The following is a 24,078-nucleotide window of genomic DNA, read 5'->3' on the forward strand; positions in this document are numbered from 1 at the left end:
CCAGAAGAAACAGAGGTACAGCCCAATGGGTTGCTTGTGGTACCAGCACTAAGCAAAAGCTTCAGTTTGCAGTTCAGAAAACAACATGTATGTCCCATTGTACATGCATATCCCAAAGGAAAAAGGGAAGCATCTGACAATTTTGCCTGTTTGCGTGGACCTCAGGGCAGTGGAGGTTTGGGACAGGGTGTTCTGAAGGTCTTCTGGTGTTGTTGGCCTGCAAGCAAGCGCATAAAAGAGCATGAGAAGCGAGGAAGGTAGAAGTGAGTGCAGCAGATGCCATCCGTAGTGCAGTGGTGTGTCCGTACCCTTGTGTAGAGAAGCCGCCTTATACAGCATGGAAATTGTTGAGAGTGATGGTGGTGGCTTGTGTGTGCCTGCAGGCTCCCACGATCCACTCCCCTGCATTGGGAGCAACTGAAGAGTCAGAAATTTGCTTCTACCAAACTGTGGGTCTTGGTGGGGTTTTTTTAATAGACCTCAAATAAATCCTCTCTAGTGTCTGAGAGAGGCAGGGGCTGGAGAATGGGAAGTGAAGCACTAGCTCAAGAGGAGAGGAGCGCTGGCGCAAACCAGATTCAGCCCCTTTCACCCCAGCCTTTGCGTGCCGAGCTGCCAGCACTGAAACTGCTGCAGGACCTTCCACCTGTGGCCCGGGGCTTTCCAGAGACTGCTGCAGTGTCCGGGCAGCCTGTCAAGCTGCCCTCAAGCTAGGCAGGGAAAGCTCAAGAGCCTCAGTAAAGCTCTTTCCACAAGGAGAGGGAGGTTTTGCACAGGAGGGATGGGATGATTTTCCTAGCTTTCCTGCAGACTACTCCAGCTCTTCCAGCCTCCAGCTCTGCCAGTCAGCTCCTACTAAATCTGCCTGCCTGCTTTTACTTGCCTGTTTGGTTTTCTTCTTTAGGATTTGCAAAGGCTTGTTTTCTATTTGCTGCAAATTTGATGAGGCTGGTGCTTAGCCAGAGTGGTTCCCATGGGGAAACCAGGTGGACCAGCACCAGGAGAGTGGTGGGGGTGGTCACCAGGGCTGACCAGCACCTCGGGGTGCAGGGGCTCTGCTGATACCACAGGGGCGAGCAGGGGATGCTGAGCGTGCCAGCCAGGCAGTGACACCCACCCTGCCATCACAGCACCCTGGGCTGAGCCATGAAATTCGAGGAGCAAGCAGGAACCCCAGTGGTGCATCTCCCCTGGAAGTGGGTCCCAGCCCTGCCACATACCCCGGGTGGCATCGCATGTCCCCAGCTCCTCACTTCTGCCCTCTGTCCCCTGCCCTGAACCCTGTAGCCCAGCCCGGGAACTCACAGAGGAGCCTATTTAATTCCTGGTCTCTGTTAACAGCCACCGGCTGGGTGCCATGGAAACCTTTTTCAGGTGGCACTTCGGGAGGAAGGGGCCGCGCCGTGCCAGCGCCGTGGCCGTGCCCACGGGCAAGGCGCGGCGCCGCTCGCAGGCCGGGCTGCCCTCGGCCTCGCTGGCCCAGCGCCGCCGCGGCTCGGCCGCCCCGCTGCCCGCGCTCTCCTGCCTGGGCTTGTCCCGCCGCCCCTGCCCCGGCCCCCGCCGCCGCTCCAGCACCACGCCGCCCTGCCTCAGCCCGAGGTTCGCCGTCCAGACGAAGCGGGGCGGCCGGGGACGAGCCATCGACGCCCATTTGGTGGGTCCCTCCGTCCTGCTGGCCAGCCTCATCCCCACCGGAGAGGGGCGGGACGGGGCGCCCCGCACCGACAGCTCCGGCTCCGAATCTCCGGAGGACGGCGGCGATGGCGCGGCGGCGGGAGCCGAGCGGGGCCGAGGCGAGCGCCGTGCCGAGGAGCGCTGGCTGGCCATGCTGCCCCGGCTGCGGCCGCTCCAGGCCGGGCTGCTGTCGCGGGGTCCCCGCTGCCTGCGCCGCGTCTCCTCCCACCGCCTGCCCACCGAGTGCGCGTACGGCCGGGCCGCCTACGGCTTGCAGGGCCGCTACCGCCGGCTCAGCCAGCGCCGGCGCTCCAGCGACGCCCCGCGGCCTCCCGGGCTGCTCCCCGCCGGCCGCCCGCGGCTGCTGGCCCAGTCCTGCGCGGGGCCCGAAGGGGCCGGGCACCCCTCTGCCGCCCTCCCCGAGTGCCTGGGACCGGAGCCCGCCCGCCACGCCGCCCCGGACAGCTGGAGCCCCCGGCTGCTGTATGTATGGCGGCGGCAACAGTGGGGGATGCCTCGGGGGGGAGGCTGGGTGCAGACCCAGGCTCGACGGAGAAGGAGGGAAGGGGCTCAGCGCCATGGGCTCTGGCTGTGCTGCTCGTGTCCCTGGGCGTCTCCCACTGGGGCCAGCGCTGCCTCTGATGCTCTCTGTGCAGCCTGGCTGTGGGCTGGAGATGCACGCTTTCTCCAGCTGGCCAGTTCTGCTGCTCCTTTCCTCCATGCTAGCACATCTGGGAGAAGCTCGCTAGCCCCAAACAGATGACTGCTTTTTTTTCCAGCTGGTTGTACTGGTCCCCAAAAACACCCCAGGCTCCGAGGTGCTTTCATCTGAGAGAGCTGTGGGGAACAAGGGCTCTGGGTTGTCTCTACAAACACAGCCCCACAGCTCAGTGGAGCGTCCCAGACTGTTTTGTAACAGACCTGTCGTCACCGAGGACTTTGACCCAGCAGGCCCAGGCTGTGCCTTTTGCCGGATACAGGGTGTCTTTAGCTGAGCCATCAGCAATGTGGCCAGCACCTCTTCGGCCCACAGGGCCACCTCGCAGGATCGGGTACTCCTCGGCCAGGAGTACTGGAGATTTGTCTCGCTTCCAGCCACTTAGTCCTGAGGATGCTTTTCTGCTCCAGCCTCACTGTCCGTTCTAGAAGCAGGCTGTGCTTTGCCCATATTCCTTCTCCCCTGATCTAATAGCCAGCCCTCCTGTGTCTTCCAGGAAAGCTATTGCCAAGTCCAGCCTCCAGCACGTGGTAGCCCAGCCAAACCCGGCACTAGCCCTGAGGAGCGACTCGGAGAGGCAGATTCGCAGCACTGTGGACTGGAGCGTAAGTTGTAGCGCATTTTGATGGGTGTTGCCTGGAATGGGCTCCCAGCCAAGAAGCAGCAGGCTCCTCCTGGGCTGAGGCTTCCCAGGTGACTTTGGCTTGGACACATTTATGGCTTCCCTGCTTGCCACCAGCTGGTGCCAGCATCTGTGCTGCTGGCAGAACCCCTTGATGCTGCAATGAGAGTCTGTGCAGGCACAGGTGGTTCCTGGGAGGATGGCATAGCTGTTCCGCTGCCAGCTCTTCTGCTCCTGGCAGCTGAGGTCTTCTGGTGGCTGGGGCCAAGCAGCAGGAGCAAGCCGTGCTCCTTTGCAGGCAAAGCCCAGCAGGTTTTAAGCTGCACCTTGAGATGCTAGAACAGAAGCTGTTTCAGGAGAGTCCCCTACATTGAATTTGCCCCAATGTCTCCTGTCAGGGGGAGGTGGAAGCAGCTGTCCTGTGCAGGACACTGCAACTGGGCTGTAGGTCTTGGGGGCAGTTTCGTGGGGCCCTCTTGTTTCCAACAGATGGTCCATGGCAGCAGCTCTGTGAGGTTTCCTCTGTCCAGCTGTTGACCCTGGTTGTTCTGTGCATCCTGTCTCCTGGCCTACACCTAGCTCCAACTTCCCACCCCCCAGCATTGTCCAGTACCTTGTCCCTCACACAAAGCATTTTAGGGCCTCAGATGCCCATCTGGAAGTGCTCTCAGAGAAACATGTTGTCTTGTGCCTTTCAGGAGACTGCCGTCTATGGGGAGCACATCTGGTTTGAAACCAATGTCTCTGGGGACTTCTGCTACGTTGGGGAGCAGAACTGTATGGCAAAGCTGCTGGTGAGTCACTGGGGGTCACCTGCCTCCTGACAAGGGCTGCAGATGCGGGCTGTGCTGCCGCCCAGTGGGGCCACCACGAAGGTTTTTCTGCTGGGGGACATGCAAGAGTCTGGGGGGCTGCCAAGGCAGGGAGTGTGTCCCTTCTACCTCTGCCTGCTGGAGGGCTGCGTCCCCAATCTCTGCCAGCACTGGTGCTCAGTTTGCAATGGGAACCTGATGCAGGATTACTGCTTGCCCGGAGGTGATATGGTGATATACCAGGGAGAGGCTGCTGGAATCCCACACCCTTAGAGGGGCAATCTAAATCTCCTTTCAACAGAGGAGAAAAGTGAGCTCTAGAGACACAGGCCTGCTGCCTCCTGACCCTGCAGGCAGCACTGATCTTACAGGGTTGCTGCAGTCCTCCCTCCCAGCTTGCAGGCTCAGTCCTGCTTGTGGTGCAGGACGTGGAGCACTGATGCCCTCCTGTGCCTGCCCATGGGGCTACCATGGGAGGAGCCCTGTGAGCACCTCGCAGACCATTTTCTGTGGTGCTCTCAGGCAATGTCAGAAGAGGCCAAGGACTGCAGGACAGGACAGGACAGCAGGAGAGCACTTCCTTGCTCTGTCCCAGACTTGAAAGCATCGGCTCTAGGCACTTGCAATGAGTCTAGATGGTGTCTAACTTTCCCATAGGACTTGTTCTGCATCCTGAAATAAATGAAAGAGATGTGACGGGAGGCTGAGCCTGCTGGCCTCTGAACACTGCTATTCACATGCATGTTTTTCCTCTTTTATTCTCATCCTCCAGCAAAAACCTCTCTCCAGGCGTAAGTGTGCAGCCTGCAAGATTGTAGTGCATACACCCTGCATTGAACAGCTGGAGAAAGTGAGTAGAGCCTGTTAAGCCCTCTCTGTGGCTTGCAAAGCTTTATCAGCCCTTTTCTGGGCAGCCCTTCCTCTTGAGTAGTGAAACACAAGAAGACTGGGGAACTGGAATGTGTCATTCCAAAGAGGGGTCTTCTGAGGAGACAATACTGAAAGGAGCATCTACTGACATGGTTGGGACCCCAGGCCCCATTTTGTTCAGTAACAGAGATATATGAGCGGTTTCATGGCAAGCACTGAACATCTCCAGAGGCTCTGGGCCTGCTGTAGTAAAGTCAACTCCAGTAGATTTCCTTTGGTTATGATGGTTTTACTGATTCCTGTCATGTTTGTTCAATCTACAGATAAATTTCCGCTGCAAACCTTCCTTCAGGGAGTCAGGATCCCGGAACGTACGGGAGGTGAGAGATGTGCCTCGGGTGCTGCCCACATCTGCCCCCCACTTTTTCATTTCGGTGGCAAAGATGTCAGATGCTGCCAGCACATTGCCCGTCAGAGTGCAGGCATCGTGCTACTCCTGGCTCCAAGGGGGTGGTACAGTAAAAGGGATGTTTCTTTGCAAGGCAGCAGTGCAGAGTGGGTGTGAGGAGTGAGGAGCTCACAGGCAGCAAATGCAGAGCATCTCTTAGTTTGCATGTTCTAAAGCTCCTGCATCTGCATGTGGCAAGTCTGAAACCAGTGTTTTCTGGGAGAGTTGTTTCCCCCTTGTGCTGGTCCCCAGGCAAATAGAGGAGGCTGTGGCAAATAGCACGTCCCCAAGTCTCCCACAATTTGGAAAGGAGCAATATGGACTCACTTCTTGCTTTATCGCTCAGCCCTGACCTGGGTACTGCAGATACTCCAGGTAGCAGTGGAGGATGCCCACAGTGGTGCTGTCAGACCCCTTGAGCCCATGTTTTAATATGCTGGGCATAAGCAGTGGCCTGAGACCTGTCTGCTGAGCTGTGCTGGTGGAAGCACCTGTCAGCCTTTGTGCTTCACCCTCCAGCCTGTGGAGCCAGCGTAGCCCACACGGTGCTCTGGGGTGGGTGTGGATGGCTTAGTTGTGGGCCACTGTAGTCACACAGCTGCTGCCCCCACACCGTGTTTGTGTGGGCACAGCAGACACAGGAGGCAACAGGTACTCAAACCCAGGGCTGCTTGCTCAGAAATGCGAGTGTGACCTGGTAAGGTGAAGCTTTTGCCATTTGCTTTAAACCTTTCTTTCTGTTCTTCCTTTGCTTCTCTTGCTATGCAGCCCTCCTTCACATGTCACTCTTAGTGCATCTCCTTTACTTGTCCTTCACTTACTTCTGCCTTCTCCCAAAGGGCTGAGACTGGTGCATGTGAGCAATGGGCATGCTGCAAGAGCAGAGGTCCTGGCTGGCCTGGGTCTGTTCCTCCTGCCTGTTCCTGCCTTCTCTCACATGCTGAGCCTTTCACTTTTTTTTTTCTTTAAGTTATTTTTTGCTTTTCCCTTTAGCCCATAGTTGTCCGGCATCACTGGGTACACCGGAGGCGGCAGGAAGGGAAATGCCGGCAGTGTGGCAAGGTAAGAGGACTTTTTTTTTTTTCTTTCTGAGCCTGAAATAAAGCTGAGGTCAAACCAAAGACAAGAACAGGGCTGGGGACCAGAGACATCCCACTATTCTGTTTGGTAGCAGCAGTCTACAGCAACACCAAAATGCATGTCCTGTTTTGCACAGCGAAGCACTGCATAAGTGCTTCCCACATGGAGCTGTTCTCCCTCTGGGCCAAATCAGTCCTGGAGGGGACTGTCTTCCTTGCATGCTTTCCTTGGGCAATAGGGACACCCCTACAGAGCGCAGTGGCCTCCCTAGTGCCATAGTGGTGGTTTGGGCTATCTGACAGGGATCCAGAGGGCTCCAACTGCAGGCACGCCCTCTTTGTTAACATCTCTCCTGGTGGTGGGAAAGTCCTGTTGGGATTGTAGAAGGGAATTCCCTAAGCCTCTTATCTTTCACTCCGCAGGGTTTCCAGCAGAAGTTTGCCTTCCACAGTAAAGAGATTGTAGCCATCAGCTGTTCCTGGTGCAAGCAAGCGGTGAGCAAAGACCCCGTTTAATGTCTTACCAGCCTACTCTGCATCTAATGACCTCTGCTTTCTTCTGGGACTCCCCAGGCTGCTTCCCCGCAGCCTGCCCTTAACAGCTCCTCTTACTGGGAGGGGCTGTACTGTGGTAGCTGAGAGTTCCTATGAGAAACTTTCTCCTCATTGCTTTTCCATTACAAAATTCCTGTGTGGTTTCCTCCAGCACTCCCTGGACTGGCATGGGGGAGCTGGGAGGAGCAGAAGGTGACTGTCCCCAGCAAACTGAGCAGCTGCATTTTCTCTCTGTCTCCTCTCCTTCCCCAGTATCACAGCAAAGTCTCATGTTTCATGCTGCAACACATCGAAGAGCCCTGCTCGCTGGGGGCTCATGCTGCTGTCGTCGTTCCTCCCACCTGGATTCTGCGGGTCCGACGGCCCCAGGTAACTCACCTCAGCTCTTGTGGCTCTTTCACAACTCCTGCTTGCCCAGCAGCTCCTCACGGAGTTCTTTGGTTTGTTTCTTTTCTCTCTAGAATCCACTGAAATCTAGTAAGAAGAAGAAAAGGACATCATTCAAGCGGAAATCCAGCAAAAAGGGGGCCGAGGTAAGAGATGAGGGAACAGGGAATGCCCTTGTCTTGGAAGGGTACAGGGGCTGGGCAGCAAGGAGCAGGATCTGAAAACAAGGAGGCTTTGCAGGGTCTGCACTGCAGTTAAGAAGGGTGAGGTGGAGGCAGGATGCCTGCTGGCAGGGCAAATCCCAGCTATGAGGCTTGTGGGGTGACTGGGACATTATGTTTCACCCGCTCCTGACCATGTGTGATGTTAGGGCTTAGCTGGAGGTGGGAGTTTGCATTTCCCTGCATTTGATGAAGGACCTGTGGTGTCTCTTGCAGGAAGGGAGGTGGAAACCTTTTGTCATCAAGCCCATGCCAGCTCCTCTCATGAAGCCCTTGCTGGTATTTGTGAACCCCAAGAGTGGTGGGAATCAGGTATGGCTTCGTCCTACATCTCCCTGAGAAGGCAGCTGTGTGGGGGCATTGCCATTTGGCTGCTAAGGATTCAGCATGGTTTTGATGATGTCTCAGCTGCAGAAGATGCAAGGCAACCCCCACAATGCCAGTTTGCTGCCTGGCAATTCCCACCTAGGCCAGGCTTTTCCTGAGTCCTCCCCAGAATGCTATTGTCTTGGCCTGTCCTCAGGACCAGGTGCCTTCTTCCCCCTGTCCACTGAGAGCTCCCTGTTCCCTGCTGAAGTCTTCCTTGTCCTGACAGGGAGCCAAGATCATCCAGTCTTTCATGTGGTATCTCAACCCACGGCAAGTTTTCGACCTCAGCCAGGGTGGACCCAAGGAGGCGTGAGTACTGATGGGGGCAGCACCCTTCTCTCCACCATCTCTGCCCCCTCTTCAAGTTCTTCCCACAGCTGGTGAAGGCTGGATGCTCCGTAGATTCCTTGCACAAAGACTCCCAATAATTTCATACTTTGAGGGACCTCTCCAGGATACCTTGCAGTTGGTCAGTGTTTCCTGCTGGAGGGCTGGTCTAATCTTAAGGCTAGTGGCAAAGAGACCAGCTGTGGGGTGACATTCCCAAATCTAGTTCATTATGTTCCATTAATGTCACTTGAGTCTTGTCTGCTTGCTGCGTTTCAGCTTATCTCCATGTACGTGGACTGTGGACACCCTGCTCTTCCTCCGCAAGAGCTGGTGAAGCCAAAGTTACTGTGGCTTTGCCCACTGCTGTGAACTGCTGTGGTGATGGGGAGGGGGACACACGTGGCTTTGTGAATGCCACGGGCTCTGCATGGGCAGGGAGCCCTGTGGCCGCTGCGTAACACCTGCAGTGCCTCTGCCCTCCCCTCCTTACCCACTCCATTCCCTGCAGGCTGGAGCTGTACCGCAAGGTCCACAACCTCCGGATCCTGGCGTGTGGGGGAGACGGCACGGTGAGTCCCTCAGCCCCTTCATGCCTGTAGTGTCCTTCACCTCAGGCCCTGCCAGTGCCAGCAGCAGCCCTGCTCGCTGTATGTAATCCAGAATGGGGCAAAATGTGCCCACTGTGTCCGTGGTCCAGCTGGTGGCATCGATACTGCAAGTCCCCTCTTGCACTGCTCCAGGGAGTGCTTGTCTGTGGCCTGTCTGGATTTGTAGCCCTTTGGGAGGCCAGTGTCCTCCGTGGGTTAGTGGTATCTCCTGCAGCACCTGTTAGGAGAATTAAAGACTGAATAGCCTTGGTGGTGGCCAAGGTGACCCCGTCTCTGCCCTTCTGCCATCACTAGTGCTCTCAGTCACCTCCACCTGCCTGCCAGTCCCTGAAATAACCAAGCTGTTTCTTTGTGCTCTTTTGCTTGAGCAGGTGGGCTGGATACTCTCTATTCTGGACGAGTTACGCCTCAACCCACCTCCTCCTGTGGCCATCCTCCCTTTGGGGACAGGGAACGACTTGGCCAGGACGCTGAACTGGGGTGGGGTGAGTGATGGGCTCAAGAGCCTGCTGCTGGCAGAGGGGGGTGAGCGCCTTGACTCCAGTTCCAGACACATGGTGGAGATTTGCATGCGCTGTGTGTTTTGACTTTCCCTGAATACAGACCAACAAATAAGTGCCATTTGGATGTTACTGTTGTTCTGACCTTTGAATTATTCTGCATTAGATTATAATCTATTAGGACATTAACAAAAACAATCCTTATTTCAAACTTTGGGAGAGTCTCAGAAGGAAGATGTATTGTTTTAAACTTAAAGTCATGCTTTGTTGTGCATTCAAGTAAAGTCAATCTTTTCCACATCTTTTTGCTCTGGGATGTCTTCCCAAAGCCCACTGTCTCTGGGGCGTCTCTGCAGGAGGCAGATAGGAGACTCACCAAGTCCTGCTCTTCACCAGGGTTACACAGATGAGCCTCTGTCCAAGATCCTGTCGCATGTGGAAGATGGGAATATTGTGCAGCTGGATCGCTGGAACCTCCATGTGGAGCCAAACCCTGATGCAAACCCTGAGGAGAAGGATGAGGTGGCCACTGACAAGGTGGGACACCTCTGCTCCGCGTTCATTCTCTGCACTGGGGCTCTGCATTCTCCTTCGACCACTGGCTCAGGCTGTCCCAGCACCTGGGGCTACAGCATTGGGTTGGTGTTTCCCTCTCCATTCTTCAGTTCCACTCCTCATGGCTCTAACCCACAGCACTCATGATGAGATGTGTAGAGATCAGAATTAAATGTCCACCAGAGGTTTTTAACCACAGCTTGCAACAGGTATAAGCCCAGTCTCCTCTGAGACTGGTTCTTTAGGAGAAACATGGGTGATTGCAGGTATCTCAGAGAGCAAGGTTTGTCCCCTTGTGCTACGTCCTTTACCCCTAGGAGCCAGGGGGCAATCCATCATCTCAGGCTGGTGACCTCTGTATTTTCCTGGGAGGAAGGCAAGTGCACTTCCTCAGCCTCCTGAGCAGCGTACATGGCTCTGCTGTAGCCTGACCTCATCTTTGCTGTGGCCGTACACTGGCAGCCTCATCCTTATTCCTCCTTTCCATTTCAGCTCCCCTTGGATGTCTTTAATAACTACTTCAGCCTTGGCTTTGATGCACGGGTGACACTGGAGTTCCATGAATCCCGAGGTACGGGGGGGTGGCAAGGCTGGGGCAGGGTCTGTGCTGAGGGGGTACCCCAGAGGTGGGCCCATAAAATGTTCCTCAGGAAAAGGAACAAGAGGATTGCCCCAGAGACAGGCTTGGAGGTAAAATGTGAGGAGCAAGTGGAGACTGCAGAGTGGGAAGGGGGGTCCCTGCATGGGAAGGGAGCTGGGGGCTGCCTCCTGGCCAAGGCTGGCTACAGAGCTGTGTTTGGGGAGCCTGGGCAAGTGAAGTATTCCTGTGTGTAGGCCAATGACCTGGACTTTTTTCTCCTTTCCCTAGAGGCCAACCCAGAGAAGTTCAACAGCCGGTTTCGGAATAAAATGTTCTATGCTGGGGTGAGTGTGTGGAGGATATCTGGGCATGCTTTCATTAGCAGCCTTAGCATCAGCTGGAGGATGGGCATGGCAGCAGCTTCCATCTGCACCCTCATCTCACTCATCCAAGTTAACATGGGCCTCCACGTGCGGCCAAGCTGAGCCCCACCCCTGAAGCTGGAGAAAGGCTGCAGCCCTGGAAGCTGCAGCTCCTCTTTGGCTGCCAGTGCTGCTGGTGGTACAGCTTGCTCTCTGGTCTGTGGTGCAGTTGCTGTCTTGATCTCCTGCCACTATTGTTCTTGTTCTCTGGCTCACTGATGGTGACCCAGGCAGGACCTCCCCGGAGCTGTGGGGAGGCAGGCTGTCCCCCCTGCAGAGGAATGGGAAGCCTTTCCATAGTGTCCCCATACTACTTTGGTCTTTTCTTTTATACCTTGGGGCAGTTGCAGCTCCCTGGCTAATTATGCCACCCTCCTTTGTGTCTCAGTGTCGCCTTTGTTTGTCCATCTCCCTGTCCTCAGTTTACCTCCTTACCCAGGTGGCTGGATGTGCGTGATGGGTATTTCAGCAGTACTGAAGGCTCAGTGCTGCTCTGCACCATCTCACATCTCTCCTGCTTATGGCTCCCATCCTCTCTGTACAGTTAAACCTAAAGGGGACTCTAGGATCTGTGTAAGAGAGGCCATGCTGTCCTGGTGTCACTAGATGGGGTCACATCAGCTCTGTTTCATGGTACTTCATTACAGCTTGAGACTGAATTTGTCTCTTGTGACTTGAGTCTCTCACTGGAGGTGACCCACCTTCCCTAAACCTGGGACTGGGCTGGTAAGGGAGTACTGGGAGGTGTTACTGAAGCTATGAGGTGCCTCAAGGTTTTTGGTAGGCAAAATGACCAGAGGAATGGATCAGGTTGTTTTGGAAGGGGGAGAGAAGAGTGCTTCTGCCAGTGGACAAGGAAGGGGTTTGCTCCTCTCAACAGCCAAGATCTGAAAGTCAGTGGCAGGCTTCCTGGCTGCTCATTTTGTTGCACATCTGGGCGCTAACAGTGTCTCTTGCCTTGGCAGACGGCCTTCTCTGACTTCCTCACTGGGAGCTCCAAGGACTTGGCGAAGCACGTCAAGTTGATTGTAAGTGTGCAGGAGTGCTGTGGGCCGGGGAAGGGGGTGGCCTGCGGAGAGGCAAGGAGTGTCTCAGGGTTGGGGAGAGGATGTGTCCCTGGGAGCATCGGCTTCCCTTGCCTTGGAAGACAGGCACTGTAGGGAGGAAAGAGGGGAGATCATTTCGTCCCAAGTGGGTAGGGTGGGCCAGGCCCCCTCATTCGGCAGCCTGAACACCCCTATGCTGTCTCCAGTGTGATGGGACAGACCTGACCTCCAAGATCCAGGACCTGAAGCCCCAGTGCCTGGTCTTCCTGAACATCCCCAGGTGAGCAGCACTACGACCTGCCCTCATGTGCTGGGTTCCTCACCCCCATGCCACAGATCCCTGCCCAGGTTTGAGGTGCCTGTCCCTGCAGCGCTCACCATCTCTTCACAGGTACTGTGCAGGCACCATGCCCTGGGGCAACCCTGGGGAGCACCATGACTTTGAGCCGCAGCGCCACGATGACGGCTGCATTGAAGTTATCGGTTTCACTATGACATCCCTGGTGAGTCAGTTCTGTTGCTGGTTGCAGCCAGCAACCAGGGGAGCGACTGGTCCCATTGACTGGGTGTCAGCCAGCTCCACAGCTTCCCTCCAGAGGAGCTGTGGTGCTGGCCTGTGTGACAGGGTCTGCTCTCTGAGGTTTAAGCAAAGTGCTGTCATGCCCTGGTCTCTGTGGATCCCTTCCCGTGGTGACCAGGCCTGAGACCCTCAGAACTTGGTTTACTTGCAACATCTGGCTGACAACAAGTTAGCCACCCCTCAGTCCATGCTCTGCTCTTACTCTGGACCCTTTCACAGGCTGCCTTGCAGGTTGGTGGCCACGGGGAGCGGCTGTGTCAGTGTCGGCAGGTGGTTCTCACCACGGCCAAGGCCATCCCCATGCAGGTAGATGGAGAGCCCTGCAAGCTGGCGGCTTCCTGCATCCACATCTCCCTGCGCAACCAAGCCAACATGGTGCAGAAGACCAAGCGGCGCAACTCCATGCCGCTGCTCAATGAGTAGGTTCCACAGATCAATCTGTCACCTCCTCTTCAAAGCAGAAGGGATGGATGGGAAGGGATGGGACTGATCCATCACTCCCAGAGGCATTTTGATCCTCTCTCAAGGAGGGCCTGGGAAGGTTTCAGGTCACAGATGTATGGCCAGACCCTGATCCTGAAGAAGCTGCTGGTGCCAAGCTCCCCACCCCAGTCTGTGCACAAGACTCTGCTCTAGGCTGTTTCGGAGGGGTGGAGTGGGATAAGGAGAAAGTGGGCTGTAATTTTCTGATCCCTTCCCCTTTCCATCCCCCCTGCATGCAGCCAGCAGCCAGTGCCCGAGCGGCTGCGGATCCGGGTGAGCCGAATCAGCATGCACGACTATGAGACGCTGCACTATGACAAGGAGAAGCTCAAGGAAGCCTGTGAGTGACTATGGGGTGGGAGCCACAGCCTCCGAGTCTGGCAGTGCCCTCAGCTAAGCTGTGCCAGGTGTTGGGGATGGGACATAGGCTGCTCCCTGAGTCGTGTCTGTGCCCTGTTGTGCAGCTGTGCCGCTGGGGATCATCGTGGTTCCAGGAGACAGCGACCTGGAATTGTGCCGGACCCAAATCGAGAGGCTGCAGGAGGTGAGGTTTTGCGTGGGGAGTGGTCATGACTGGATGCCAAGGATGGAGGGGCTCAGGGAGGGGATTTCTGAGCCTCCTTGACCTGCACACACCAACATAGCCACTCCCGCTTCTTGTAGCAGGTCCCAGTTTGCCTTCACCATGTTGTGGAGGCAGGATCCCAAGCTGCATGGCCTGTTGCTCCCTACTCTCTGGCAACTTCTTTCTCAGCATTGCTCTTCTGACGTTGTTCTCCAGGCAGAGTGTCAGGGGCCAGAAAAATTAGGGTGCAGTGGAAGACCCCAGCACACATCTTATGGGACCTGTCACCACCTGGGTGTTTGGGGAGGCGTTTCCTCTGTTTCTTTGCTGTGCTGTGTTACTTCAGCCCTCTGCAGGCTCTGTGTTACCTGGCACAGCTCTGCCTGCCCCCCAGGTGCCCGGATTAGGGTTGTTCTCCCTCCAGCTCTTTTCATTTGCAAGTACTAAACTTTGTGCTCCTGCCAGCATGCTAATGTGTGTTCATGACCCAGACACGGGCCGTGTAACCCTTGCTCCTGGTGAGCAGTGCCTTCTCAGCCCACAGCCTGCCTCCTGGTGCCACACTGCTTGATCTGATTTTCTCGCAGAAGATTGCAGGGACCTTGCTCAGTCCCCAGTTACCTGACTCTTGTGCCTGAGGGAATCCCATCCAGAGTGTGTGTAGTGTCCTGAAGGGCTGAGTTGCAGAGTGGCTTGCCCAGGTGGGCACGCTGGCTTCTGCTGCTTGCTCTGCCTGCTCTGCTGCCTGTCCCCTGCCTGCCTTGTGCCCAGGCACTGGTGGGGACACACAGACAGGCTACTAGCTCCAGGGGTCAGAGGGTAATGCTTTCCTATGGTGTCAACCTGGTAGACTGATGCCTCTGCAACCTCCTGCACCTCTAAAGCTGTGCATCGAGGCTGGTGTTCCTCAGTCACCTTGTGGTTTACCCCTTTTCTCTCCCTGGGGAAACACTGTGCTCTGGCCTCAGAGCAGGGCAGAGACCAGGGACCTTGGCCAGGCAGTGTGTAAAACCAGCTGTGTCAGCACATTAAGCAAACCCCAATGGGACAAGAGGGGCTGGGGGGCCACTCAGATAAAGGCTGCAACGGCACACCTTGCCTTTCTGCAGGATTTCCCTCCACAGCCCTCTGCTTTAGAGCACCTGCTCCTTCAGGTGGGTATGGCCTTGCTCTGTCCCCCGGGACCACCTGTCATGTCCACTGTGCCGGTCTTGTGGGCTCATCCTGTGGCACCTCTCTCACCAGCGAGCTGGTGTGTGTCAGCTCCAGTCTGTCCCGTGCTGGTTCCCATCGCTGTGTGCTGTGCCTCTGTTCAAGTTCCCCTTGCCATCCAGGCAGCTGTGGTCTTCCATGTCTGAAGTGACCTCCCAAAGCAGGAGGGATGTTCTGGGGAGAGATGGGAAAGACAAGAGACATGACTTTATCCTTTTTTTTTTTTAATGCAGGAGGGAGATGGAGCCAAACCAAAGACACTGTCATCCCAGAAGCTGTCACCCAAGTGGTGCTTCCTTGACTGTGAGTATCATCTTACCCTGGCAGTGCTGACTTTGTCTGAGTTCAGGAGGGTGAGGGGACAGACCTTCAGTGATAAGCCTCTGGGAGCCACATGGGAGTTGGGACTCATGGATGTCTTTGCAGCCACGTGCAGCAGTTTTTCACCCCAGGCTGTGTCTCTGGCTGCTGACCACAAGTGGAGTGAGGGGCATCTGCTGGTCTCCTGTCCCCAGAGCTGAAGGCAGCTTGGTGGCGCGTGTCCTGTCACTGCAGGATTGCTGGGGTTGCTCTCCTGTGTCATGCAGGCAGGGGGCCCCCCTGCTCCAGCACGCTGGGAGCCAGGCTCACCATGAGCATCCCAGTGCTATGGGAGAGGCTCCCTGCTGAGCTCCAGTTGCTTCTCCGCTGCCTGAAAGTAGCTTTCTCCTCTCCCTTTGCCTTCACTGGCCAAGAGGCTCCAGAGCTCTCCCTCTGTACCTGGAAGACGGCCAAGAGAGCCAAATGAGCAGAGCTCATTTGGAGAGCTTTAAACTAGATTTGAAGGGGAATGGGGTGGTAGCTGGGCTTGCACCAGTGGGGCAGCACTCTAGAACTGATGAAGACCAGGAGGCCTCCCACCCCCCTAGGATGAAATCAATGTGCTCAGCTCGCCCCCTGAAATGCCTGTACACCAATGCACGCAGCACGGGGAATAAGCAGGAGTTAGAAACCTGTGTTTGGTCAGGTGATTATGATCTGGTGGCAATTACAGAGACATGGTGGGACAGCTCACATGGCTGGAATGTGGTCATGGATGGCTATGTCCTTCTCAGGAAAGACAGGCCAGCCAAGCATGGTGGTGGAGTTGCTCTTTACATGAGAGAGCAACTACAATGTATTCAGTACTGTCCAGGGGCAGATGAGGAGCGAGTTGAGAGTCTGTGGGTGAGAATTAAGGGGCAGGCTGGCAGGGGTGACACTGTTGTGGGTGTCTATTACAGGCCACCAGATCAGGGTGAGGAAGCTGAGAGCTCTACAGGCAGCTGAGAGCGGCCTCACAGTCACAGGCCCTGGTTGTTGTGGGGGATTTTAACTACCCTGATGTTTGCTGGAAGGACTGCCCAGCCAGCCACAGTCCAGGAGGTTCCTCCAGTGCATTGATGATAACTTCCTGATGCAAATGGTGGAGGAGCCGACTAGGAGAGGTGCGCTGCTGGATCTCATCCTCACTAACAAGGAGGGTCTTGTTGAAGCAGTAAAGGCTGAGGGCTGCCTTGGCTGCAGTGACCATGAGATGGTGGAGTTCAGGATCTCATGTGGCAGGAACAGAATACCAAGCAGAATCGCAACCCTGGACTTCAGTAGGGCCAACTTTGGCCTTTTCAAGCAATTGCTAAGGAAAATCCCGCAGGAAAGGGTACTTGAAGGTAAAGGGGCCCAAGATAGTTGGTTAGCATTCAGGGACTGCTTCTTCCAAGCTCAAGATCAGAGCATCCCGACATGTAGGAAGTCAAGGAAGGGAGCCAGGAGACCTGCGTGGCTAAACAGGGAACTGCTGGGCAAACTCAAGTGGAAGAGGAGAGTTTAGAGATCATGGAAGGAGGGGCTGGCCACTTGGGAAGGATATAAGGCTGTTGTCAGAGGATGTAGGGAGGCAACTAGGAAAGCTAAGGCCTCCTTAGAATTAAACCTTGCGAGAGGGGTCAAGGACAACAGGAAGAGCTTCTTCAAATACATGGCAGATAAAACTAACACTAGAGGCAATGTAGGCCCACTGATGAATGGGGTGGGTGCCCTGGTGACAAAAGAGACAGAGAAGGCAGAGTTACTGAATTCCTTCTTTGTCTCTGTCTACACTGCCAGAGGCTGTCCTGAGGAGCCCCGTACCCCTGAGGCCCCAGAGGAAGGCAGGGCAATGGAGGAGTTTGCCTTGGTTGATGAGGACTGGGTTAGGGAGCAATTAAGCAATCTGGACATCCATAAATCCATGGGTCCAGATGGGATGCACCGCGGGTGCTGAGGGAGCTGGCTGAAGTCATTGCTGGGCCACTCTCCATCATCTTTGCCAAGTCGTGGGAAACGGGAGAGGTGCCTGAGGACTGGAGGAAAGCAAATGTCACTCCAGTCTTCAAAAAGGGCAAGAAGGAGGACCTGGGTGACGATAGACCGGTCAGCCTCACCTCCATCCCTGGAAAGGTGATGGAACAACTTATCCTTGGTGCCATCTCAAGGCATATCAAGGATAAGAGAGTCATTAGGGGCAGTCAGCATGGTTTCACCAAGGGGAAGTCCTGCTTAACCAACCTCATAGCCGTTTATGAGGACATAACCAGGTGGATAGATGATGGTAGAGCAGTGGATGTCGTCTATGTTGATTTCAGTAAAACATTTGACACAGTCTCCCACAGCATCCTCGCAACTAAACTGAGGAAGTGTGGTCTGCACGATTGGGTAGTGAGATGGACTGTGAACTGGCCGAAGGAAAGAAGCCAGAGAGTTGTGGTCAGTGGGGCAGAGTCTAGTTGGAGGCCTGTATCTAGTGGAGTCCCTCAGGACCAGTACTACTCAGTGTAATCATCAATGACTTGGATGAGGGAATAGAGTGCACTGTCAGCAAGTTTGCTGATGACACCAAGCTGGGAGGAGTGGCTGACATGCCAGAGGACTGTGCTGCCATCCAGCGAGACCTGGACAGGCTGGAGAGTTGGGAGGGGAAAAATTTAATGAAATATAACAAGGGCAAGTGTAGAGTCTTGCATCTGGGCAGGAACAACCCCAGGTTCCAGTATAAGTTGGGGAATGACCTGTTAGAGAGCAGTGTAGGGGAAAGGGACCTGGGGGTCCTGGGGGACAGCAGGATGACCATGAGCCAGCACTGTGCCCTTGTGGCCAGGAAGGCCAACGGCATCCTGGGGTGTATTAGAAGGGGGGTGGTTAGTAGGTAGAGAGAGGTTCTCCTCCCCCTCTACTCTGCCCTGGTGAGACCTCATCTGGAATATTGTGTCCAGTTCTGGGCCCCTCATTTCAAGAAGGACAGGAAACTGCTGGAGAGTGTCCAGCGCAGAGCCACCAAGATGATGAAGGGAGTGGAGCATCTCCCATATGAGGAAAGGCTGAGGGAGCTGGGTCTCTTTAGTTTGGAGAAGAGGAGACTGAGTGGTGACCTCATTAATGTTTATAAATATGTAAAGGGTGAGTGTCACAAGGATGGAGCCAGGCTCTTCTCTGTGACAACCAATGATAAGACAAGGGGCAGTGGGTGCAAACTGGAACACAGGAGGTTCCACTTAAATATGAGAAGAAACTTCTTCTCAGTGAGGGTGACGGAACACTGGAACAGGCTGCCCAGGGAGGTTGTGGAGTCTCCTTCTCTGGAGACCTTCAAAACCCACCTGGACGCCTTCCTGTGTAACCTCACCTAGGTGTTCCTGCTCCGGCGGGGGGATTGGACTGGATGATCTTTCGAGGTCCCTTCCAGCCCCTGACATTCTGTGATTCTGTGAAATGCCTGGTGGTGGTACTTTGTCTCCCTGCCTTCCCAGCAGCAGAGCATAGAGCACAGCCGCGGGTTGCAGAGTGAGGCCTGGGAAGCCTCATGCTGGGCAGAGAGGATGCAGCTTCTCCGTTTGGGGTCCCAGCCCTGCGTGTGGGGCTGCTGGCACTGCTGCTCCCAGGTGTGACTACCAGGGCTGCCATACCAGGACCACTTTCCCTCATCCTGCTGGTCTCCCAGCAGTAGGTTCTGAGCTCAGGAAAATGTGTCAGGAAAGAGGCCAGAGCCTCATTGAAGACAGCGTAGGTTCATTCAAGCAGCTGAATTACAGGCCTTCAGCAGCAGCTCCCTGGCTGTAAATCTTCAGCCAGGACAGGATAAATGACGTTCTTTCACTCTGCTCTGTCCCCACTCTTTGGAGAGAATTCCCCAGGTCCTCAAGGGTCCCACCACAGCAACCTTATGTGTGGGGACCCAGTTGTCCTGGCACTGTGCTCTTGCTTGTCCTGCTCTCCCCTGGTGAGCTGCATGGGTCTGGCTCCAGCACAGCCACTTGCTCCATTGGTATTATAGGAGTTCCTCTCCTGATGTGGGATCTACCTAAGGAAGAAGGATGAGCAGAGGGATGCACTCGGACAGGGTGCTGCCAGCAACAGGCTGGAGGCTGGTTTGAAGCTGTCCTGCTGTTCTAGGAGACAGGGACTTGGATGTACAACTGGTAGTGGTGTGCTCCATTGTACCTGGCAGTCACAATCTCTGACGTCACCTTGTGGTGGTCTGTGGCACGTTATTCAGTCAAGTCAGTGGGAAGCTCAGCTCCCTCTTCTCACAGCCCTGCTGAGTGCTCCCATTTCTTGGAACTCTGCAACAAGATGCACCATGTTAAATTGGAGTAGTTCCTCACCTGGTGCAACTGAATGCTGCAATGTGCACAGCACAGTCCTGAGTTTCATCTGCTCAGGCTAATGCTGGAGTACCTGGAAGCCCCCAGAAGGGCCAGAGCATCAGCTAGGTTTGTTCTTGCCTTCCCTGTGGCTCCCTGCCAGGAGTCATCAAGGAACAGAGAGCAAGCAAAGGCAGAGGGGCGTGCCAGTCTGTCAGCCCAAGGGGCTGCCTCTTGGGTAAAGAGAACAGCAGGGTCCCAAAGGGAAGCGGGGCTGCTCCTAGTCAGGGGGTGCTGTTTGCTTTGCTGTGACCTCCATGCAGGCCACAAAGTGGCTGGTTAGTTCACTAGCACTCAGTAGCAGAAAGGGGCTGTCTCCTTCGTCCTATGACAAGAATCATTCTGTCTCACTCTGTCCCTGTCTTACAGCAGCAACGGCTGATCGATTCTACAGGATAGACCGCGCACAGGTGAGTGCGGCCTCGTCCTCCGCCATTGTCCCCCTCAGCATCTACTGGGAAGGAACTTGGGTGTCCTGAGTTCACCTGGACCAACAGGCAGGCTCAGCCTTGAGGACGCCCATGTCTTGAAGCACCGCACTGCCCTGGGGCATCAGCCGAGGGGTGGCATGGTGGGTCTGGCCCAGGACCAGCCCCTGCACCTCCAGATTCCTGTGGAAAAGGGAGATAGTGTGGGTGGGAGCACAGAGACTTGGGTTGGAAGCTGTCTGCAGGACCCTACAGTGGAGGAGGTAAGGAATAGCAACGCAGCAAGGCTGGCCAGGGCACCCACCAACTGGAATCATCTTATCCAGCAATAAATACTTTCCCTAGTGATCTGGATAGGGGACATGGAGATGAGATGTACGGGTCAGCTGCTAAGTTGGGAGGAGACACAGAGGTCCTAGGACTCTCTGAGCCACCATAATTCTGCTGGGCTACAAGGCCTGGGATGTGAGGGGATGGGAGATGGAGCTCTACAGAAGCAGGTCTTGCTTCTGAGGAGGTTGACTTGTGCCTTTCAGGAGCACCTCAACTATGTGACAGAGATATCTCAAGATGAGCTCTATGTGCTGGACCCAGAGCTGGTGATCACCCAGACCGTGGGCACCTCTCCTGCTATGCCTGACCTTGTTGATTCGTCTGCCACACCCACGGGACACCGATTTGCATTCCCCTCCTCTTCCTCTACTCCACCCTCCTCTCCTGCCCCCAGGTGAGTCTGGAATGCGGGTGCTGGACCTCAGGAAGGATGGGCAGTGAGCCAGGGTTGGCTTCATAGCCTTCATCCCTGGGCCAGATTACAGAGAGGCTCCCTGGAAGCCAGTGGGAATTCACTGCAGAGTTAGAACAAGGGGTGAGACAATGTCCTGTTCTCCCTGCTCTGCAGCCAGTGCCGCTGGAGGTGGTGTGGCAACACCAGGCGGCTCAGCTGTGGGGTCAAGCAGTAGAAATGGGAGTGGGGATGGGGAAGAACCCACATCGGGGAAGATGCAGGTTGTATGGCCAAAGAGCAACGATGTCGCTTGGCCTGCCTCTGCTCCTACCTGCTGGAGATGTGCCATGGGCAGCCTTCTCCACAGCCGTCCCTCCTGCCGTAACATGCCCTTTTGGATGATCTGCCAGGACTGGCAGGGCTAGTTACGCCTTTTCTTCTTTTCTTCCAGCGCTGAGCCTGCACACTGCCTCTCACACAAAGGTGAGTCCTGTCCCACCGCCTGTCAAAAGCCTTTTGGGCTGCACTGGTTTGGGTTCCTGGCACATTTTTTTTTGGCCTGTCCTTTCCCTAGCGTGCAGACAGGAGCTCTGCTGTCCATGCGCTAGGCAGGAGCACAGAGCCCTGCAGGCGAGTGAGCCCAGAGTTGGGGAGGAGAGACCTGACAGTGATTCGTGGAGCAGTCCGGCCAGGCGCCTTCCCGACTCACCATGTGGGAACTGGCATGGCCGAGGGGTTAATCCCCCGCCTGCGGAGCCAGTGCTGTGGGCTGGGCTGAGAGGCTGTCTCTGCCAGGCAATGCTGGGAGCTTGAGAGGTGGGAGCACAAGGTCAGGGGCCTCGCTGAACTGAGCAAATGGAAAGAGTTCACTGGAACTTGAGTAGAGCCCAGTGCCTGGAAGTGTGAGTGAGTCATGGGTGAGAGATGTCTCGGCCGCTGGCTGATGCCCAGATCTGCTCCCTGCTTCCATCACAAGTCATCCTGCCCATGTGCAAAGACGGCTGCCCCTGCACATGCACCTCCTTGGGGCTGAGGTCTGGCTGTGCCCCCAGCTATGTAGGGTCTCCTTCCTTCCCCTGGCTTGTCCCGTACATGCCTGAAGGTGAGTCATGTAAAGCCAGTCTGACCAAAGGGTTAGCACCTGGAGGAGCTCCAGCTGACTGCTGAGCTGCCAGTGCCTAATCCTTGGCTCCAGGGTTAAATAAATGACACTACAGCTAGGCTTTTCTGACCTCAGACCCATTTCTTTTCTTTGCAGATGACCTTCTGATAGAAGCTGCCAAGAGCGGTGACTTCTGCAAGGTGGGTGCTCCCGCTGCCTGCTGTGATGTGCAGCCAGGGCTGGCTCTGGGCGCTGGCCCCACAGCCCACTTGGCTGGTGTGTCCCCTGGGCTGCAGGAAGCCCTGCCAGCCGCACACCACAATTGCCCTGGAGCAGCTCCTGTTGAGGGCCTTGCTCCAGGAGCAGTGGCTGGAAAACAGACAGGTTCCTGGGAAGAAGCCCTGTTCCTCCCCTGGGAGACATGGAGGGAAGGGACTTGGTGGTGTGGCTGAGCTGGACAAAGCTCCCCACAAGGCCCCGAATATCCACACAACCTGCTGGGCACCCTGGGGACAGGATGCTGGGGCCTGGGGCTTGGAGCTGTGAAAAGCAACTCATCCCGAGCAATCTGGCAATCCTGTAGTTCCAAGAGCTGCACCGGGCTGGAAGAGACCTGATGGTGCGAGACTCCTCAGGCCAGACTGTCCTCCACCATGCTGTCAAATCAGGGAGCAAGGACATCGTCAAATACATCATTGAAAATGGTGAGCTGAGGCCAGAGGGCCACCCTTAGCAAAGGAGCCCGGCAGCTGAAAAAGGCCAACCCTGTGCTCGGAGTGGGTGTTCCTGGGCTTAGATCCCTTCCCTCTGCATTTGCTATTAATAAATACTCCTTCTGGCATATGGGCTTTCCCTGGAATCTGCCAGCATTGGGGTGTCCCTATGGCTGTTACATGGTATGGTGTCATCCCTGCAGGGACCAGCATATCTCTGGGAAACATTTCTCAGTGTCCTGCTTCTGCCTTCAGGCCAGCTGACCTGTTGTTTTTGGCAGCTCCCACTGAAGTACAGGCTGCTTTATTTTCATTTAGATATTTATCTGTAATGAGTCCACAACAATTCTTCTCTGGTCTCAGCTGGGCTCAGATGCTGTTGCTGGTCTGAGTGCCTTGGAGCCAGGACCTTTGCAGGCAGCATGGAAAGAAACAGCAGCCCCTATGGAAAGATGCAGAGTGTGACTGGGGAGTAGGTGGGTCTGTCTCTGCCTTGCAGCCGGGTCTCACTTGCCCTGCACTTTCTCTCCACAGCCCCTTCAGAAATCCTCGATGCCACTGAGGAGGAGAAGTAAGTTGCTGACTGACTTGCATTACCTATTGGCCAGACCCTCTGTGAGGTGACCTGGGCACTTACCAGCCGCCCTCGCTCTAATTACCAGCCACAGTTCCCAGTCCACGCTGGACTGACCGTCCCCAGGCAGCACCCCCTCTTCTGCCAGGGCTGCCTGGACAAACACATGACCCACCGCGAGCTCCTGCTGCAGCCGAATTGCTGTCCCTTGCTGCCACCCGCATGTGCTGCTTGTCCCCGTTCAGGGGGGACGTCTCACATCTCCCGCTTTCTCCTCCCCAGCGGCGAAACCAGCTTGCACCAGGCTGCAGCCTTACGCCAGCGCACTATTTGCCACTACATCGTGGAGGCCGGGGCTTCGCTCATGAAGACGGACCTGCAGGTGACTGTGGGGGGCCTGGCAGCAGGGCTTTCGGGGGGACAGGTGTGCTGGCAGGAGCGGGGCAGCAGGACAGCAGAGCAAGCGTGCTTTGGCTGGGGTCTTTGCCAGCTGGAAAGGAGCTGACATGAAGCACCCACTCACCTAATAGAAGCCAGCTGCAAAGGGGTTAAATGCCTCTCCTCCTTGCACTTCTCTCACTGTTGTTTTATTAAATTAGAAGCAAGGGGCTGGAATGTCTCATCCCCGTCTCCTTCTTCCCACCCTCCGGGGTCAGAGCAAGGACAGTCTCGCTGTGAGCTCCCTCCCAGCTGCAGGGCTCCCCCCGCTCTCCCCCACAGGCATCCGTGATGGAGGCACTGGGAGCTCCTCTCAGCGGGTGAAGCCAGCCCATGGGGAGTGGGAGCAGGCAATGGCAGCCCTTTTCTTTGCATGCTGAATTAATTGAGATATGCCTTGGTGCCAGGGAGTTGTGCCAGCCGTGGCAGAGGAGTCACAGGAAGGAGCTTAAGGCTGTGTTTTGGTGCAGAAGGTTCCTGAGGCTAGTGGGCGGCAGAGGGGACACGGTCGCATCCATCTGGTGGAGGACCATAGCGATGGGCTGTAACAGAGGAGATGTAGTAACAAGCCAAGAAGGTGCAATCTGTGAGTCTGGAATATAGGGTGGGAGCCCAGATCGGGGATGCAAACTTGCTAGGGCCAGTGGAGCTTGGGGGCCACCTTAGACAACACACAGCCCCCTAGCCAGCTACCAGGGAGATGCTGTACAGGTGATCTCTGAAGCCCATCACCCTCCATGGTCCTGGCCAAGGCTTGGGCCTC

General features: G+C 55.8%; 1 protein-coding gene across 3 annotated transcripts in view; it reads left to right on the plus strand.

The window, feature by feature from the left end:
• Window positions 1-24,078, plus strand: part of DGKZ (diacylglycerol kinase zeta) — a 46,375-nt gene that overhangs the window by 18,340 nt on the left and 3,957 nt on the right. Inside the window, exons 2-32 of one of the 3 annotated variants that reach the window (XM_065635165.1) lie at window positions 1,342-2,157; window positions 2,889-2,997; window positions 3,713-3,808; window positions 4,599-4,676; window positions 5,020-5,076; window positions 6,138-6,206; window positions 6,647-6,718; window positions 7,031-7,147; window positions 7,240-7,311; window positions 7,603-7,698; window positions 7,982-8,064; window positions 8,594-8,654; window positions 9,065-9,178; window positions 9,590-9,730; window positions 10,241-10,319; window positions 10,617-10,672; window positions 11,716-11,778; window positions 12,003-12,076; window positions 12,188-12,299; window positions 12,596-12,795; window positions 13,099-13,199; window positions 13,324-13,403; window positions 14,534-14,578; window positions 14,870-14,939; window positions 19,703-19,743; window positions 20,298-20,488; window positions 20,940-20,971; window positions 21,747-21,790; window positions 22,174-22,294; window positions 22,838-22,874; window positions 23,160-23,259. In XM_065635165.1, coding sequence (XP_065491237.1) covers window positions 1,358-2,157; window positions 2,889-2,997; window positions 3,713-3,808; window positions 4,599-4,676; window positions 5,020-5,076; window positions 6,138-6,206; window positions 6,647-6,718; window positions 7,031-7,147; window positions 7,240-7,311; window positions 7,603-7,698; window positions 7,982-8,064; window positions 8,594-8,654; window positions 9,065-9,178; window positions 9,590-9,730; window positions 10,241-10,319; window positions 10,617-10,672; window positions 11,716-11,778; window positions 12,003-12,076; window positions 12,188-12,299; window positions 12,596-12,795; window positions 13,099-13,199; window positions 13,324-13,403; window positions 14,534-14,578; window positions 14,870-14,939; window positions 19,703-19,743; window positions 20,298-20,488; window positions 20,940-20,971; window positions 21,747-21,790; window positions 22,174-22,294; window positions 22,838-22,874; window positions 23,160-23,259 — 3,411 coding nt within the window. In that variant the 5' untranslated portion in view covers window positions 1,342-1,357. The remainder of the gene's footprint in view (window positions 1-1,341; window positions 2,158-2,888; window positions 2,998-3,712; window positions 3,809-4,598; window positions 4,677-5,019; window positions 5,077-6,137; window positions 6,207-6,646; window positions 6,719-7,030; window positions 7,148-7,239; window positions 7,312-7,602; window positions 7,699-7,981; window positions 8,065-8,593; window positions 8,655-9,064; window positions 9,179-9,589; window positions 9,731-10,240; window positions 10,320-10,616; window positions 10,673-11,715; window positions 11,779-12,002; window positions 12,077-12,187; window positions 12,300-12,595; window positions 12,796-13,098; window positions 13,200-13,323; window positions 13,404-14,533; window positions 14,579-14,869; window positions 14,940-19,702; window positions 19,744-20,297; window positions 20,489-20,939; window positions 20,972-21,746; window positions 21,791-22,173; window positions 22,295-22,837; window positions 22,875-23,159; window positions 23,260-24,078) is intronic. The other 2 variants (XM_065635166.1, XM_065635167.1) reach the window with 2 other exon arrangements.

This window comes from Caloenas nicobarica, chromosome 5 (genome assembly GCF_036013445.1).
Source record: "Caloenas nicobarica isolate bCalNic1 chromosome 5, bCalNic1.hap1, whole genome shotgun sequence".
Classification (NCBI taxonomy): Eukaryota; Metazoa; Chordata; class Aves; order Columbiformes; family Columbidae; genus Caloenas; species Caloenas nicobarica.